The sequence below is a fragment of the Cetorhinus maximus genome, chromosome 3 (genome assembly GCF_964194155.1).
Source record: "Cetorhinus maximus chromosome 3, sCetMax3.hap1.1, whole genome shotgun sequence".
NCBI classification, from domain to species: Eukaryota; Metazoa; Chordata; class Chondrichthyes; order Lamniformes; family Cetorhinidae; genus Cetorhinus; species Cetorhinus maximus.
In genome coordinates, this window is record NC_135881.1 from 97,668,073 (window position 1) to 97,685,533 (window position 17,461).

Sequence of the window (17,461 nt, forward strand, 5' to 3'; positions counted from 1 at the left end):
TAGACAAAGCTGTCCAAATAAAGATTCTGGCTTTTTACTTAGAAAAAAAAACAAATGACTTATGGCTCTTTTCATTGGACTTCCCCCTGTGATTGTGCTGCTGCATATAAGTCCTGAATTGCCCCTGATCTTAATCTCCCTGCAACCATAAGAGTGCATTCATCAGTGCCTGAAGGACCAGCAGGGAATCAGGCACAGCATATTTAGGAGCTTTCAATTTGGGGAAGGTCTTCCATTTTTAGTGTGACTCAAAACTTATGCCACAAAAATTCATTCAAAGAAACAAAAGATACAGAGCAGGTCACTGTCTTTTTTTTAATAAAGAGTCAAACAATTACAATTAACAGCAGAAAAATGGCTTTGCTTCCTGCTGTACCTGAAATCCAGTTGCAAATGTTAAGAGACCCTCAAAACAAGTACAATTGGAAGATATTTGCGTTTAGGAGATGGGTATGGGCAGTGTTGTGGGTGGAAACTTGTTTGAATGGATAGATGTAAAAGATTGCAGAGACTTGGACATATTGTTACAGGCATAACTTGTGTTGAAAAATCCACAATGCTTTAAGCCATGTAGTTTGCTAGCACCCTCGTTATGCATCTTTGAGAATGAATATTGTGAAGGAAATTCCAGGCCTTTACTTCTGTTTGGGCACCTAATGCTACATTCATCATTGTTCCTGTTCCCTGAGAACAAATATAATTTTGTATAATTTCAAAATAGCTAATGCTAGTAAATTTTAAAGAAATGTATCTTGATGATCTCATGGAAGGAAAATTGAAGCAACTAAGAAGTTTACTTGTAAAACTACTTCAGAATGTTCTAGCTTGAGTACTGAGGTGCAGAAAGAAATCTGCTTTCTGAAGTGTTACTCAGTAAGTGTACTGATATAATGTAAGTATCACAGAATAGTTATGACGCAGGAGGAGGCCATTCGGCTCATCATGTCTGAACTGGCTCTCCAAATGAGCATTATAACTTAGTGCCATTCTCCTGCCTTTTCCACACAACCCTGTACAATGTTTCGATTTAAATAGTCATGTAATTCCCTCTTGAATGCCTCGATTGAACCTGCCTCTGCCACACTTCCAAGCAGTGCCTTCCAGACCCAAACCACTCGCTGTGTGAGAAAGCTTTTTCTCATTACATTTGCTTCTTTTGCAAATCACTTTAAATCTGTGCCCTCTCATTCTTGATTCTTTTACAAGTAGGAGCAGCTTCTCCTTATCTACTCTTTTCAGCCTCCTCATGATTTTGAAGACCTCTATCAAACCTTCTCTTAGCCTTTTCCTTTCCAAGGAGAACAGTCCTAACCTCTCCAACCTATCTTCGTAAGTCAAGTTTCTCACCCCTGGAACCATTCTTGTAAACCCCTTCTACACTCTCTCCAATGCGCTCACATCGGGAACTGTACGCAATACTCCAGCTGAGGTCTAACTAGTGTCTTATATTAGCTCATATAACCTCCCTGCTCTTGTACTTTATGCCCCTATTAAAGCCCCAATTCTGTGTGTTTTATTAACTACTCTCTCTACCTACCCTGCCACCTTCAAAGATCTATGCACATATAAACCCAGGCCCCTCTGCTCCTGTACACCCTTAAGAATTGTACCCCTTAGATCCTAAAACTTATGTATGTAAAATAAGGCTATTATAATTAAAATATTAATGAAACTATTTCATTTTTTTTGTAGAATACGCCTTGAAGAACTGCGAATGTTTTTGGAAAATGAAACTTGGGAACTCTGCCCTGTGAAATCAAACTTCAGTATTTTGCAATTGCATGTAAGTGATTACTGTCAGGATTGGAGTTTGTCAAACCAACTTTAAACATCAAAGGAATGTATCTCAATTCTTCTTCTTTCGGCTTCTCCTATTTTACTTGGAATTGCCACAATGCTGGTTGATTACTTTGCCCATCTCCACCTGCCTATCACCCATTCCTCTTCCAAACCTGCTGCGTTAAAGTCTCTTCCCACTGCATGGTCTTAGGCCTTTCTCTTCTCCTTCTTCCTGGCAGTCCCATCTCCATCACTCACTTCACCACACTTCCCTTCTCACTCAGTGACAGATGACCATACCAACTCAGTCTCTTCTTGGCTACTTTCTTCAATGCTCCCACGATTTTCACTTATCCCCTGATGTGCTGCTTCCTGGTTTTGTACTTTCTTCTTACTCCGCATGTCCATCTCAGCATCCACGCCTCATTAGTATCTATTCGCCACCTGCATAGATAAACCTCCAAAATCAGCTTGGGAGTAGGTCGTCAGTGTGCAAGTTGAAGAGGGTTGGGGCTAAGACAGATCCCCAGGGTAGCTCATTCATTGGTCTCCTCCAGGCGCTAGCCTTCTCACCCTGAACTATCTGTCCCAGAATAGCAGCCCAATGGCATCAGTAACCCAGGGAGGGAGAACTCTTGATATTTTGAAAAATAGGCCAGTGTGCCAGACTGTATTGTACAGGGTGGTCAAGGAAAATTGTCCCTGTTTTGAGATTTCTTTGAAGGCCATTTTGAATGAAAGTGCTTGATGTGAGGACCTGATCATGCCCTCAAAGCCTTATCCTCTTTCACCATCTTCAGTGTTTCTTTCGCATCCTTATCCATATTACTCTTGTTGTTAAGATTTCCTCCACCTTAGCAGAAGAGCCACCATCAATTCCAGGACAGAGTAAATAACATTTTCTGTGAATAATATAATCAGGACATATGCCATTTCTCAGTTATCTGATACCATTGTACCATTGAAAAGTCCTACTTACTACTTTATTTGCTTTGCTTTTTGGATGTAGTTATGATTTCAAGTTCACTGCAATCCTCTCATTGTTTATTTTTGATTGACGATCTACTTTGCACACAACCTTCTCCCTGTCTTTGCACTCAGATTGTAAGGATTTCATGTTTGACCCTCATGTTATCAAATAGGTTTATTCTTGTTACGGTTCTTTTTATCAAGTAATTCCTGAAGTATGCATTTAAAAATATACCACTCCTCTATGCTTTGCCCCTCTAACAATTTAGTCCAACTCTATTTGTCGCTTCCTTATTCTTTCAAAGCTCACCTTTCTAAAATGACAATTCTGCATTATACTCTCCTTATCCTTTGGAGCATTTGATGTAAAACGACATTATGTAATGGTCACTGTTCTCTGATCGCTGGTTTGTTAGGCAGAAGCAGCTTCAGAGTTTTCCTTTACCAAAAAGCAATCGCTAATCATATCAAAGACATAAGTCTCTTGGCATGTAGGTTTATGTTCAGATTTATCTGAGGGTTTATGTAGTTGCACAAAATACGGTCCTAGAAATTTTAAAACTCTTTTATAGATAAATTGCAATTCATTTTTGAGTCTGTGGGAGATTTTGGTTACCATATGCAGTATCCATTTATTGATTATAATTGTCTCAGCTATGTCACAAATGTCTGTGGGTTCTTGTCATTTTTGAGGAATTTCTAATAGCACAGACCTTCAAAATAAAGAAAATGACAGATCAACACCCAAGGTTGTAATGTAGTTAGTGTGGTGTACGTTGCATTTGAACAAGCATTCCACCTTGTTGCCAATGAAATAAATTACTATAGCTGTTGCTCAATTGATCATACGTTCGATAGAATTGTATCCTGAATTGTTTGCTTAAATTGAAATACAATGCTTTAGCTATCATTAGTCCTAAATCCTAATCTATTTAAATTACCTTAATGGAAATCTATTGCTTTTAGGAGTTTAAATTTATGCGACAGTCACGTTCCCCCTCAGTATCTCCTAGCAAGCAATATACAGCAACATCCGCAACAGCAGGATCTCTATTTGACCAGTACCAAAATGGTGGAAATCCATTTGAACACCAGACAGACATCAAAGATGATGAAACAGAAGATGTTCTTGCTGCTAATGGGGTAAGACCATGTCTATTTGCAGTGTTTTAAAAGGAGAGAATTTCAGAATGGCTTGCTTTTTAGCGGCAAGAGAGCAACCTTAAATTCCTGAATTAAAACTAATGTCAAAAGTATCTATAGTGCTTTTGAGAGGGGAACATAGGTTTATGTATTTATGTGGAAAACTTCAATCTGTTAGACCATTTTCATAATACTGATATGAATGAAGTATGCAGAAAGTAGAGCATGACATTAATGGCGAGGAGCTTTTAAAATTGCCTTGAAAGCTAGTAGTCACAGACAGGTTTGGTACACTGAGACAGAGACTAGAACTTGTCTTTGCTTAATTTTAAATGTTTTAAGGTTTCTATAACTAACCAGTAAAACTTAAGTTCCTGTAACAATTTTCCTTGCTGATGCCATACACTTCATCATGATAATCTCTTTCTTTGCCACTTTAAAGGAATATGTGCATTAATTGTCTCACTCTGCTACCTCTGGGTTGGTCGCAGCTATGAATACTGACAGAAAATTCACTGTTGTTCATCCTTTGTCATATTGCCAGAAGCATATTAGTTTATAATTACATTTTCAACTTAGCAAGTTTACCAAATGGCCAGCTGAACCAAAACAGATCAGGAAGACAACTGAATCCAGCTAGGGTATTAGCTGTGGCCTACAGCACCCTGGGTTAGGAAAGAAGGCCCCTACTCTTGGTCATTGTTCAATGAAACACAATGTATGGGGATCAAAAAGATATGATTAAGCCTAGTGTAATCTGAGTGTCTTGTAAATAGCAGCCAGTTGGGTAAGGCAGCAGGAAGTGATTCCTGCCTGTGGAGTCATACCCTAATAAAAACGTAAAGCCTTCAGTAGAAGAGTGGTGAAACAAATCAGCATGGTCAGAGATAAAAACAAAAAGCTAAAAGCTACTGCGGATGCTGGAAATCCAAAACAAAAACAGAATTACCTGGAAAAACTCAGCAGGTCTGGCAGCATCGGTGGAGAAGAAATCAGTTAACGTTTCGGGTCTTCATGACCCTTCGGCAGAACTGAGTATAGTTAGGAGAAAAGTGAAATATAAGATATATATATTTCACTTTTCTCCTAACTATACTCAGTTCTGCCGAAGGGTCATGAAGACCCGAAACGTTAACTGATTTCTTCTCCACCGATGCTGCCAGACCTGCTGAGTTTTTCCAGGTAATTCAGCATGGTCAGAGGTCTGGCAGCTTGTTTTCAGCACGTCCTGTTGGTCAACAAATATACATGAAAAATTGGGACAACTAAAGTAAATTGCGCAAAAGTGGCTGAACTGGAGCAAGCAGAGCTGTTTCGGCAGACATTTATTTATAAATAGTTTGATTAAACTGTTGCATGTAAAGGTCAGTTAATCAATGATTGGGCACCCAGTACCAACTGAAAACCTTCCTAGCACCAGTGTATTTTAGCCAAGTGAATTTCAGAATATCCTCTATTCTGCTGCATATCAGAAGATCACCCTGTATTAGAACAGTACATTTTCTACTTCCAGCGCCATTATTGTTTGGACTTCTTATCAGTAAAATTATATTTTGGTGCAGGCAATTTTGTACTGAGTACTGGGATGGTCAATGGGTCAGATCAAGAAAATCCACACCTGCCCCATTCAATAGAGGAAGATGTTTTCATTCCATGAATCAATCTAGAGTTGAACACAATTTCCCGAGATAAAGTAATGGCACATTCAAGCTATCATCCACTGTGGTCCATGAATTTTGCTAGTTCTGTAGCTTTTCTTACATAGATGACATTGGTTTTGTTATGATTCCCATAGAAACCAATAATTTTAGAAACAAGTTTGAACTTCCAATTAATATCTGAAAGGATGACAGGACAAGATAGCATGTTTTAATGCTTTTACTGTAACAAAAGACTAAATACAGTATTGACTAAACACTATCTTTTAGTCAACTTATATATCAAACCACAAAACAGAACATTTTCCTTTTCCTTTTAGCACAACCAAAAACAGATTTTACGGATATAATTACACTGTGTAAGTTGTCATTCAGTTCTCCCAGAACCAGTCCAAGGGGGATTCTTAGTTCCCGAATGTTTACTTTTGTTCTTTTCCTTTCTCAGCCTGGAAACTTTAGACCTCAAACGCCTTTTGACAGTGAGTTTTTTCCCCCAGGGTTTCTTTCTCTAGCAAGCTAGGCAAATCTTCCAGCCTCCTTTTAACTCCTCATTTATTCAATTTGAATGCAAACTCCCACCCACATTTCTGCCTGGTGAACTACAGCATCTTGCTGCCTACACCTACTCTCCCTCTTCTGCATTCTGACAGACTAGCCTTGTCTGAGAGTTTTCAGGAGTTTCTTACACCCTCTCCACTCAAAGCCCATCTCCGTGATAGCCTGAATCACATGGGCCAGGAATGCTGATTCACTATCCTTGAGACCCAATAGGGCAAAGTCAGCATGGTTTCATCAAGGGGAGGTCATGCCTGACAAATCTGTTAGAATTCTTTGAGGAGGTAACGAGTAGGTTAGACAAAGGAGAGCCAATGGATGTTATCTACTTGGACTTCCAGAAGGCCTTTGACAAGGTGGCGCAGAGGACGCTGCTCAGTAAGATAAGAGCCCGTGGTGTTCGAGGCAAGGTACTAGCATGGATAGAAGATTGACTGTCTGGCAGGAGGCAGAGAGTGGGGATAAGGGGGTCCTTCTCAGGATGGCAGCCGGTGACTAGTGGAGTCCCGCAGGGGTCAGTGTTGGGACCACAACTTTTCACTTTATACATTAATTATCTAGATGAAGGAACTGAGGGCATTCTGGCTAAGTTTGCAGATTATACAAAGATAGGTGGAGGGACAGGTAGTATTGAGGAGGCAGGGAGGCTGCAGAAGGATTTGGACAGGTTAAGAGAATGGGCAAAGAAGTGGCAGATGGAATACAACGTGGGGAAGTGTGAGGTCATGCACTTTGGTAGGAAGAATAGAGGCATAGACTATTTTCTAAATGGGGAGAGAATTCAGAAATCTGGAGTGCAAAGGGACTTGGGAGTCCTAGTCCAGGATTCTCTTAAGGTTAACTTGCAGGTTGAGTTGGTAGTTAGGAAGGCAAATGCAATGTTGCATTTATTTCGACAGGACTAGAATATAAAAGCAGGGATGTGCTGCTGAGGCTTTATAAGGCTCTGGTCAGACCACATTTAGAATATTGTGAGCAATTTTGGGCCCCATATCTCAGGAAGGATGTGCTGGCCCTGGAGAGGTTCCAGAGGAGGTTCACGAGAATGATCCCAGGAATGAAAGGCTTAACATATGAGGAACATTTGAGGACTCTGGGTCTATACTCAATGGAGTTTAGAAGGATGAGGGGGGATCTGATTGAAACTTACAGAATACTGAAAGGCCTGGATAGAGTGGATGTGGGGAAGATGTTTCCATTAGTAGGAGAGACTAGGACCCGAGGGCACAGCCTCAGAGTAAAGGGAAGACCTTTTAGAACAGAGATGAGGAGAAAGTTTTTTAGCCAGAGAGTGGTGAATCTATGGAATTCATTGCCACAGAAGGCTGTGGAGGCCAGGTCATTGAGTGTATTTAAGACCAGATAGATAGGTTCTTGATTGGTAAGGGGATCAAAGGTTACGGGGAGAAGGCGAGAGAATGGGGTTGAGAAACTTTTCAGCCATGATTGAATGGCGGGGCAGACTCGATGGGCCAAATGGCCTAATTTCTGCTCCTATGTCTTATGGACCCCAGCTCTCTTTTATCTTGGTAGTAAATGGGCAGTTTAAAGTACAGTTGTTTACCGCCTGACATTCTCAACACCTTTTTGGGGCTTTAGAGACCCACTGTTAGCACACAGGCTGCTGCTATTGTCTCCAAGTGTAAACACCTTGCACCTTCTTTCCAGTAAAACAGTCCAGGTCCCCTTTAATCTCTAATAATCAAACTACCCAGGCTTGCTGTCAGGCAGACTTCAGGGCAGGTCACATCACCATCTTTATTTTACATTGTATTAAAGACACGGTCACAAAACAACAATCATCTAAACCTAGGCAGCTCACCATCACCTTCTCGAGGGCAATTCGGGATGGGCAATAAAAACGTTGGTCTAGCCAGCAATGCCCATGTTCCATGAAAGAATAATAATATAATTGTAACAATTTGCAAGCACAGCATGTCTATTCAACAGAACTAATCTTAATTTAGCCTGCATATTCCTGGTGATGTTTGGTTAGCTGAATTTCTAGTTCCAGGTAATTGGATTGAGGATTGTTTCTGTCCACAGTATGAATCTGATGAGTTGGAGAAGAGTGCTTATCAAGACTACGATAGTGATAGTGATGTTCCAGAAGAACTTAAAAGAGACTACGTGGATGAGCAGACTGGTGATGTTCCTGTGAAGAGGTAGTGTATTATAAATATTTCACAAAAATAATTGAATGTTCAGACGTAGTGTGCATTCTCTAAGGGCTGTGGAAGATCCTTGCGTTGTTTGCCAACATGTCGTAATCAATGCTTGTATTGTTTTCATCACTGTATTCCATTTTTATAGGCGTTGTTACAATGCAGGTAATCACCTAATACTTTGTTCGACATCAAAAATGTACTAACTCGACTCACCCATTGAACCCACCTGGTAACCAAACCCAGCACCCCATGTGTGCTGCGAGTCAGATATTAGGACTTGCGATTAGCAATTCCTCTTATGGAAATAGTTTATGGTATAATATACTGGAGATCACATGCCCACCGCATTCTCTCATCTGCTCCAAGACAACGCTGTCAAATCATATTGATGAGGATATAATTAAGTCACATTTAGTATCACGCAGAAGGCATAAGATCCTCATAGTATAAATACATATCAAACAAAATTACTGTCACTTCATAAAGGTTGAAGTAAATGGTAATATTTTTGGGATATATTTCTTGCTCATTTGGTCATTATAGTGGTTCTCATTCTGGAGTCAGCAGAAACCTTTCAGGGGTCTACCACCCAGGGCCAGCTGACAGATGGGCAACTTCCCAGGGTGCTGTTGTCAAGAGTTAATGGCGACTGGAAGTGTGCTGTGCTTCTACCACCACCACCACCCCACCCCCATGCTTCTGTTTTCCCTCTTATCAAGGATGGACACTTTGCAGTGCCTATGAGAAGCAGGCATACTCATTTTACTGATATTAGTAAATAGATACCTGTTTTCTTACAAGTATTATTAAAACACTCTTAACTTGAAACACCTTCATATTATGTAGTGTTATAATTTTAGATGGGGGAGGTGGTCTGTGATTACGAACCCATTTGAAAAGAGGTCCTTCAACCAAAAAGGCTTGAGAGCCAGTGGGTCGCACATCAAAAGTTTTTGGATGAAACGGTCATTGTGGGTTTTCCACAATGTGATGCTGTACGTGGATCTCACGATTTCTATGTCAGCCAATGGAGTCCAGTGGAGTGGGTTTTCAGATATGGGCGGATCATAAACCCCCCCAGGAAGGGTATAAAAGAAGTTAAATTGTTAAGCATCTGAGACCTAACCCCAAACTACCACGGAGTGCGCCTACTCCTAGTTGAGGAGCCAAATAGGGGGCAGGACATTTTAGGCTTAGTGCTGTAATGAGACAGGATTAATTAGTAATCAGACAGTAAAGGATTTTGTGGGCAACCTCACCTCCACCTTCGATGTCCCCAATAAAACCATTACTCTCTTTCACCGTAGCCTGTCCACTGGTACAGCCCTCATTTCGAAGTCCAGAGACTTGAAATGATTGTAGATGCATTGATTTTGATCGTCCAGAATTCCCTAGCTTCTAGAACAGTCCTAAAGATTGGAAGATAGCAAATATAATCCTGCTGCTCAAGAAAGGAGGGAGAGAATAAACAAGGCAGTTAACCTGCCATCAGTGATAGTGAAAATACTAGAAGCTATTAATAGGGATGTGGTAACTGGGCAGTTACAAACCATAAGGTTTTTGTAGCATTTTAGATGTATTTTCTATAGACCTGGTTTCCTAGAACTTGGTTTTCCAGTACTGCTTATGGGCCAGGAGGAGTAGGAGTACTTCTTCCCAGCCCCCTCAAGCTCACAAACCCTACCCCAACAATCCTCCAATCTCCCCATCCATCGTAATCCAAAATCCCCTGCTTCCCAATCCCTAGGCCGACCCATATCTCTCCTCTCTCCTTCAGTCCCACCAGCAGTCTTCTAGCTCATGCCTTCCCACCGGACAGTCAGCCAGCCTCTCAATTTGGTAGGCTGCCGGCTGGGAAATGAAGAAAAATCATTGACATGAGATTATGCCTTTAAATTCAGCAGGAACTCCACATTCCCTGCATTCCCAGGCTTCCCAGCTGCCACAAGTTCCTTACCTGTGAATATAGGGGCCCAGGTGTCAGTTCCAGAAACTGAACTAACCAGATCTAAAACTTTGAGATTTGCCTGCAATATGTATCCAAAATCGCCCTGAATAGAGAGGTGTTAGATCAACAACGTATGAAGATACAGTAAAGCTATTTGCAGACCTTGAATTTCTGATGCTTTAAACAATGTATATATTTAAAATTTGCAGTTTCTTTTACAGTAAACCTACTTGATGGTTACATCTTGGAATACGTAATGTGTTTCTCTGTAAATTTGCATATTTTGGCCCTTAACCAATTGCTGATCCCAGGGGGAGCTCGTGGGCCTGAGAGAGGGATAAAATCAGAGGACTTATGATGGAGGGAAATCATGTCTGCCAGGAGCGGGGATCAGAGACTTTGATGGGGGTGGGTGACAGGAGAGGTGGAATGGGGGTTGGGGATAAAATGGGGCCCTGGTGGATGGTGGTGAGTTGGGAGCCTGAGGTCCTGTGCTGGGGACCCTGAGGCCTTGAGTGGGGTGGAAAGTGGTGGAAAGATTGTGGAGGCTTCACAGGCAGGCTGCTGGATCCAGGAGGTTGGTGTGACGGCACTCGCCTCCTGAATCCGAGTTCTCACCTCAAAGTAGATGCCAGGTTCCCCAATGCTCCCAGTGGATTGTGCTTAAAGTTTAAAACCCACAAGACAAAGTTTGCAGCCTCATTATCATATTTAAGATTGCAATCCACTTCCTTGGATCGGGTTTATTGCCTGCCAATTTCCAGCCTCCATTAAAGCTGGAAATGGGTGTGTTGGGTCAGGAGACAAATTCCTGAGAGGTTAACCCCATACCCGACCAAAGCCTACTCTTTTTTCTTAAGTTAAAATTAAGTCTTCGGCCCGAATTTTCATGGCGTTGTGGAGATTCTGTGGAACCTCCAAAATGGCAAAAGAGCCAGGAATCCTAAGTCCAACAACATTTCTGGTAGAAACCATTTTCACGGTACTGAGTTCAAATAGACCCCACTTCTGCTGCAGCAAGGGCTTTAACACATAGTGTGCCACTCACAAATTTCTAGAGCAGACATAAATGCTCATGAAGGGTGGATAAGGTCTGTAGAACTGTCACGATGGGAAGCTTTTTAAACCCCAGCCCTTTAAAAATGAAAAGAAAACTCAGGCTGCCTGTGTCAGAGAGTTGAAAAAACTTTGTCTTAGCCTGGCTGCTTTCCACAAGCTATATTTACCTCAAGAGGGGTGTTGTAAGTTCAGTTTTATTGACGGCTCAAGGAGGATATTAAAATAATAGCTGTCTTGTGGTATTATGAAAGCTGTTTGTTTTTATAGGGGATTAAGCACTTGAGATTTAAAAGTTTTGAGTGGACTTTCTTGAATGAAAGTTTTTTTTAAATATAGTGAAGGCTATAATAAATATTTAGGCCTTCGCTTTATTTCATCTCACCATGGCTCCTGAGTCTGCCCATGATGGATACTGGTGAGTTGGCATGGGGGCTGTAAGGGTCTGAGGAGATGGGGAAACATGGTTTGGTATAAGTTGGCATGGAAGCTATAAGGAACTATGAGTTGGCATTACATTGGCATGGGAGCAATGAGATGGCACAGGGGAATGGGTGGGGGAGATGATGGGGTGTGAGGGTTAGTGGGCCTAAAATTTAGCAAAACAACGAGGACGAAATCACAGAGGGTCGAGGCGGGCCTTTTAAATAACCTACCTTGGCTCTTGGCCGCCTCCGATCTGCATGCGGAGGCAGCAGCCCTCACTCTATCCCACACCTAAGCACCCTTCCACCCTCCTCCATCCCAGAGCAAAGATCCTACCATTTGGAGGGGTTTCTCCCAAGGCGGTTGTGGTGAGCTGGGAAACTTCCTGATTCGCGCTACCCACCTCAGAAGTGAAAATCTGGGCCTTCGTGTCTGTTTAGGGTGATATGGTTTGGTTTCGAATGAAGTATGCTCCTATTGTCCTTGAATGATCCCCCAGTAATCTAATTAGCACCTGCAACCAAGTCTTTGCATGTCGGCTAAACTGCAGATCAAAGAATCTAACAATAGTTTGCAGGCAATTTTGCTCTAATCACCATTTTTAATGTTAATAGGGAAATACTGTTCCAAGCTTAATTTGTAAAGATCCATATCTGTCTGTGGTGATGTAAGAAATATTAGACAGAAATCTTCAAAAATTTAATGACCATTTTAACATATTAATGAATTGCATTTGCAATAGGTTGTTATCTACTTATCAACAAAGTTGCTGGTCACTAATACTTTTTTGTATTGACTGACAATCTCAAATACTGTAAGAGATAATTGTCGGAATAAATACTGGTGTACACTGTCTTCCTGATAATGCCACACTATCTAACAGCTGTTTTCTAAACCAGCTCATGAAATCACATTTTGCCTTGAGTTTCTCATTACCTACAGTAATTAAATTTCTAATTTTAATTAGCGTTTCCAAAGAAACCCTGAAAAGTAGGAAGAAGTCGGACTACTATCTGAACAAGGGCAATACACTCATTTTAACAAACACTACTTTGAATGTAATAAGGCTTGTTGGTGAGTATGAAAGCTTTGAATTGAGGTTAATTGAATGCCTTGTATTGGTAATGAATGTCACTGGCTTAAAATGGTGTCCTGTCTACTCCCATGCCCCACTCCCCAAACAACACATTATACTCATTCATAACTCTCTCCACAACCATGTCCAGCCTACCTTTACAACTTGCTTTAGCCTCGCATTCTCATCTGTGCCCCTCAGTCTCCTGATTGTTACTTTCTGTGCCCCTCCTTCCTTACACCCCTCTTCACCTTCTATGGCAGAGCTTTAAGTGATCTTAGACAACTGAACCCCTGTCTCAGCCCCACCAACCAGAAGTAGTTCTCTCTTTGTTTTATGAAGTTTTCTCAACAGCAATCTGTGACCAAACCTTTGGTTTACTTCTCTTAATCTCCACAAATTTGTCCATTCCTTTCTTCCTTTATGAAGTACCTGTGGACATTTTTATGTTGCAGGTGACAAGCTCTCTCATTTAGATATTCAAGGTTTGCTGTTCTAGACAGAGAAAGTCATTATTCGAATAATTGATACTGTTCACGGAATTAGGAGTAAAATTATTCACTGAAATTGGGAAGCCAAACCTGAGCTATGTATGAGTTTGTTGTTTTCTAACATTATCTACTAATATTTGTCTATTTCACTTCTCCCAAGGGTGTTACTTAATTTATACTGAACTCTCATATGGTTAAGTGCTTTTTAGAACATGCAGCAAATGAAAATGTTGATGGTCCTATGAGCTTCAGTAATCTAAAGCGTTCATCAGCAGCGTTCTATCAAAATTTTAAAGCCGCTCATTGATAATTATAATATATTGTTCTATAGATCAGACATGCAATACATTTACCCAATTTGAATTTACTTTTAAATTTGGGCAGGCATTCAATGAAGCAGTTGGCCAAGAATATTTTAAGAATGGTAACCTAATTATTTCCTTTAAATACGGATGTAATTAAAGTAGCATTTTGCAGCAGGAATCATTTTTTCAACCTCTCCTTGATGACATAATAAGGTCCAAAATGCTGTGAGTAATTGACCACCTCAACCTTATTCCAAGAGCAGTTTTGAACATTGTCACCCTCGGCAAGGACTCCTTAGTTTTGCCTACAGAATTGTTCCGACGTTGAGTGAATTAATAATTAATTTAAGTTGTTGATTCGTGCACGCTGAAACAAAGCAAACAGACAAAAATACCTGAAAAAACTCATGCATACTGGCACCTGGTGGCCACCATTCAGTGGCTGGTAAAGTATCTGATTGTTTAATTGTAGTTTTTTCATGCTAAATTTAAAACTGATTTCCACATTTTTGCATATGAAAGGATATCCAGAAGCAGTTGTGCATAACTTAAGAAATTATGACAGATGCATATGCTTTAATGCTGATGAATGATAAGGCATTAAACCAGTATAGTTAAATTAATAATGAATGGGTAAATACCTCTGTTGGCATTATTCTGGGGTCTAATTGGCCACTGTTATTTTGCAATATTAATTTTCCATGTGCACTGCACTACTTGATGCAGGGATCTTCTGATGCTTTCCAACTACACAAAATAATTGGTTTGCCAAACAGTTTTTCATGAAACCATCCCCTTCCAGATGTGCGTTGTACACGTGGAAGTAAAATAAAATACTGCACACTTCAGCATAGTACAAATGTAAAAGTATTCTATGACCTTGGACAGGTCTTTTGTTTACATAGAAACATTGCAAGAAAATATAAATTATCAAAATACTAAGCTGTTTGACATCATTGTTGTAAAAATGATGCACAGCTGTTCTGACATTTTTCTCCACTCAAGAATGTTGTTCCAATACTTTTTCACGAGGCCCGTGTGTCTGTAGTTCATGTCTACTAGAATTAGTAGATTTGGACCCAATCATCAATTGCTGCCTTCAGGATACAAGAGATGAAGGGAGACAAAAATTTAAGGAACACAAATAATTATATGCCAACCATACAGTGGACAACTGATGTCCAAACTCTCAATAGAAAGAATGCAAATCAAATTCTACAGCCTGTTAATCTGTGGGATATTTTAAGAGTTTTCTTGGTGATCAACTGCAAATTATTTGTCGGATTTGTTAATCTTTCAAAGTGTGTCATCACACAAGGGTACAAAACTGAATAAGTTTAAATATGAAATTAACAGCATTAATAAAGAAATGAACCTCAGGATACCTCAAAGTACTTTATAGCCAGTTGTTATTTTTTTGAAATTAGGTCATTGTTGCAGTGTGAGAAATGAGACTGATAATTTGTGCATTGCAAAATACCAAAAACAGCAATGGAATAAATGACCAGAATGTCTTTTTTTAATTGTTAGATGGAAAAATGTTGGGCAGGACATTGAGAAACATTTTCTGCTCTTCAAATAGTGCTATGGGAACTTTTGTTAACTGCCTGAGAGAGCAGTTTTGGGCTTTGGTTCAACGTCTCATCTGAAAGACGACACCTCTGATAGTGCAGCACTCCCTCAGTACTGCATTGTAGTATATTTGCTCAAGTATCTGAATTGAGTTTTAAATCCATAACCTTCTGACTTCTGAGCTGGGAGTGTAACCACAGAGTCATAATTGACATCTGATTGTAAAATAATTTCAGGATATTTATTAAATTGAATGTTTAAACTGTTCAACCTTTCTTGTCACAGCTTAGCTAATGATAAAAAATTGTTGTCATGCAGCATGTTTAGTGAACTCGGAAACTGCTATTTGTTAAGACCATGGCTTAAGTTTTACATCAACTTCACATTCCCATCCTATTCCCAAATCCCTTGATTCCCTTAGTGCCTAAAAATCTATCAATCTCAGTTTTAAATATACTGATGACTGAGCTTTCACAGCCCTCTGAGGTAGAACATTCCAAATGTTCACAACCCTCTGAGTAAACTAAATCTCCTGCTACATTTTCTATCCTATTTAAGTGACCTTAAGAGTTGAGCATCACTATTGGACCAAGTCGTTTTTGACTCCAAAATTAAATTTTATAAAGTTGAACATGGTTGCCATTCATTGCTACTAGTAAAATAAAGGCTACAGCACACAATATAATCTCCCCATTACTGCAAAGGGAGTTACTTGGTGCAGTGACTTAAGTATGGCAGCCTAGAGAGTCAAGGTAGGTTTCGTAATCTTGAGGTGAATAACCATTTAATCAATTTTTATTGTGTTCATTGGAAGCAGGATGTCAGCAAGAGCATCAGGAGAACTTTCTATTCTCTTTCAAATAGTGGTGCACCCATTTACACCTTAGTTACTGGATCATCCAAAAAAAAATGACAGCTTCAAAAATCCAACACCTGCTTAACAGTGTCATCTTAGATTATAGATTCAAATCCTGAAGTGGAATTTGAACCTGCAGCATCTTAACTCAGGTGAAAGTGCTGTTAAGTCAGCAAGTAGTCACAGGCACCAGCAACCAACATTCTCAAAGTTAATTCATGTCTGCTGTAGATACTTTCTTGAGTTGGTGATATCAGTTGTCCCTTCAGTAGTCTTATAGAAGTTGATTCACTGCCCTTTAATCTACTTGTAATCTACTGAGTAATACAAGAATGTAACAAAAGCACCTCCTTGTCATCTGGATTTGGCCTTTATATCTTTCCTGCACATAATTCTTCATCTCAAAAGCAGAATGAGTGGAAATTTAGTAAATGTACAGAACAACAGTCATGACCATATTCACTTTGTTTCACCCATAGAACTTCTCTTTGCATCATATTATAAAAAATAGTGAACAAATTATGTTATGGTACCCTCTTCAGTAGGACAGTTTAATTAATTTAAAGTTGATTTTTAACTTCTCTCTCCAGTCTTTTGCTGCCTGAAAGCCTGTGCAGTGTCACTGACAGCAACAGTGCCTGATTCTGTCAGTGAATCTGCTGTATTTTCTGGCTGTTCCCATGGAGAAAGAGATTTTAAAAACTTACAACATAATTGTTGTGAGTGACTTATTGATTGCTAAATTAAGCTAGTGAATTACTTACTTGCAATCAATGCTGAAATGTCAAAGGAGCTCATTAGCATATTAACTACCTATTCCCTCTGACTCCCATTTTACTGGTTTAAAAAAAATGTACTGGGTTTAACACAACATGTAAATTAGCACTTTTACCCACATTCTTTCGGTGGAAAATTGGTCAAAAGATCCTTAGCGATGAAGCTACTTGCAACAAACTGTTTTGAAGCTAATTTTTGTTCAAGGCAGAACAAAGGATCAGACTGGATCAAACTGAAAGTCGTCTCTGCATCAATCTTTCCTGAGGCACTGATGGTGGGTGTGATTCATTCTGCTCTTTCAAAGTGACTAATCTTCAGCTGGGCAGAGAGAGTGTGTTGGCTAGTTGCTTTGGGGGACAGAGCAATCACTACCTAGTTTAATCCTTCCCTCCCCTGAAAATTCACAAACACAATTTCCAGCAAAGTTATAAAAACACAAAGTGCTGGAAGATTCAGCAGGTCTGGCAACATCTGTGGCGAGAGAAACTGAGTTAACGTTTCAAGTCCAACATGATTCTTCAGAACCCAAAGATTGTTTGATTTGCTAATTTTCTGAGTGATAGCTGAGGTGTACTGGTTTCACTTTTAGCCATCTTACTGCCCATCACCTGAAACCAGTTAACACATAGAAAACCAAGTATTAAGCTTGGAGCTAAATTCTTATAATGTTTGTTTGACCATCA

The 17,461-nt window shown here is 40.0% G+C and overlaps 1 protein-coding gene across 2 annotated transcripts in view; it reads left to right on the top strand.

Annotated features, from left to right (window-relative positions):
* vps50 (VPS50 EARP/GARPII complex subunit) overlaps positions 1-17,461 on the top strand; it is a 212,965-nt gene that overhangs the window by 117,832 nt on the left and 77,672 nt on the right. For both annotated transcript variants that reach the window (XM_078538745.1, XM_078538746.1), the window contains exons 17-20: positions 1,693-1,783; positions 3,715-3,891; positions 8,151-8,269; positions 12,670-12,776. In XM_078538745.1, the coding sequence (XP_078394871.1) occupies positions 1,693-1,783; positions 3,715-3,891; positions 8,151-8,269; positions 12,670-12,776 (494 nt within the window). The remainder of the gene's footprint in view (positions 1-1,692; positions 1,784-3,714; positions 3,892-8,150; positions 8,270-12,669; positions 12,777-17,461) is intronic.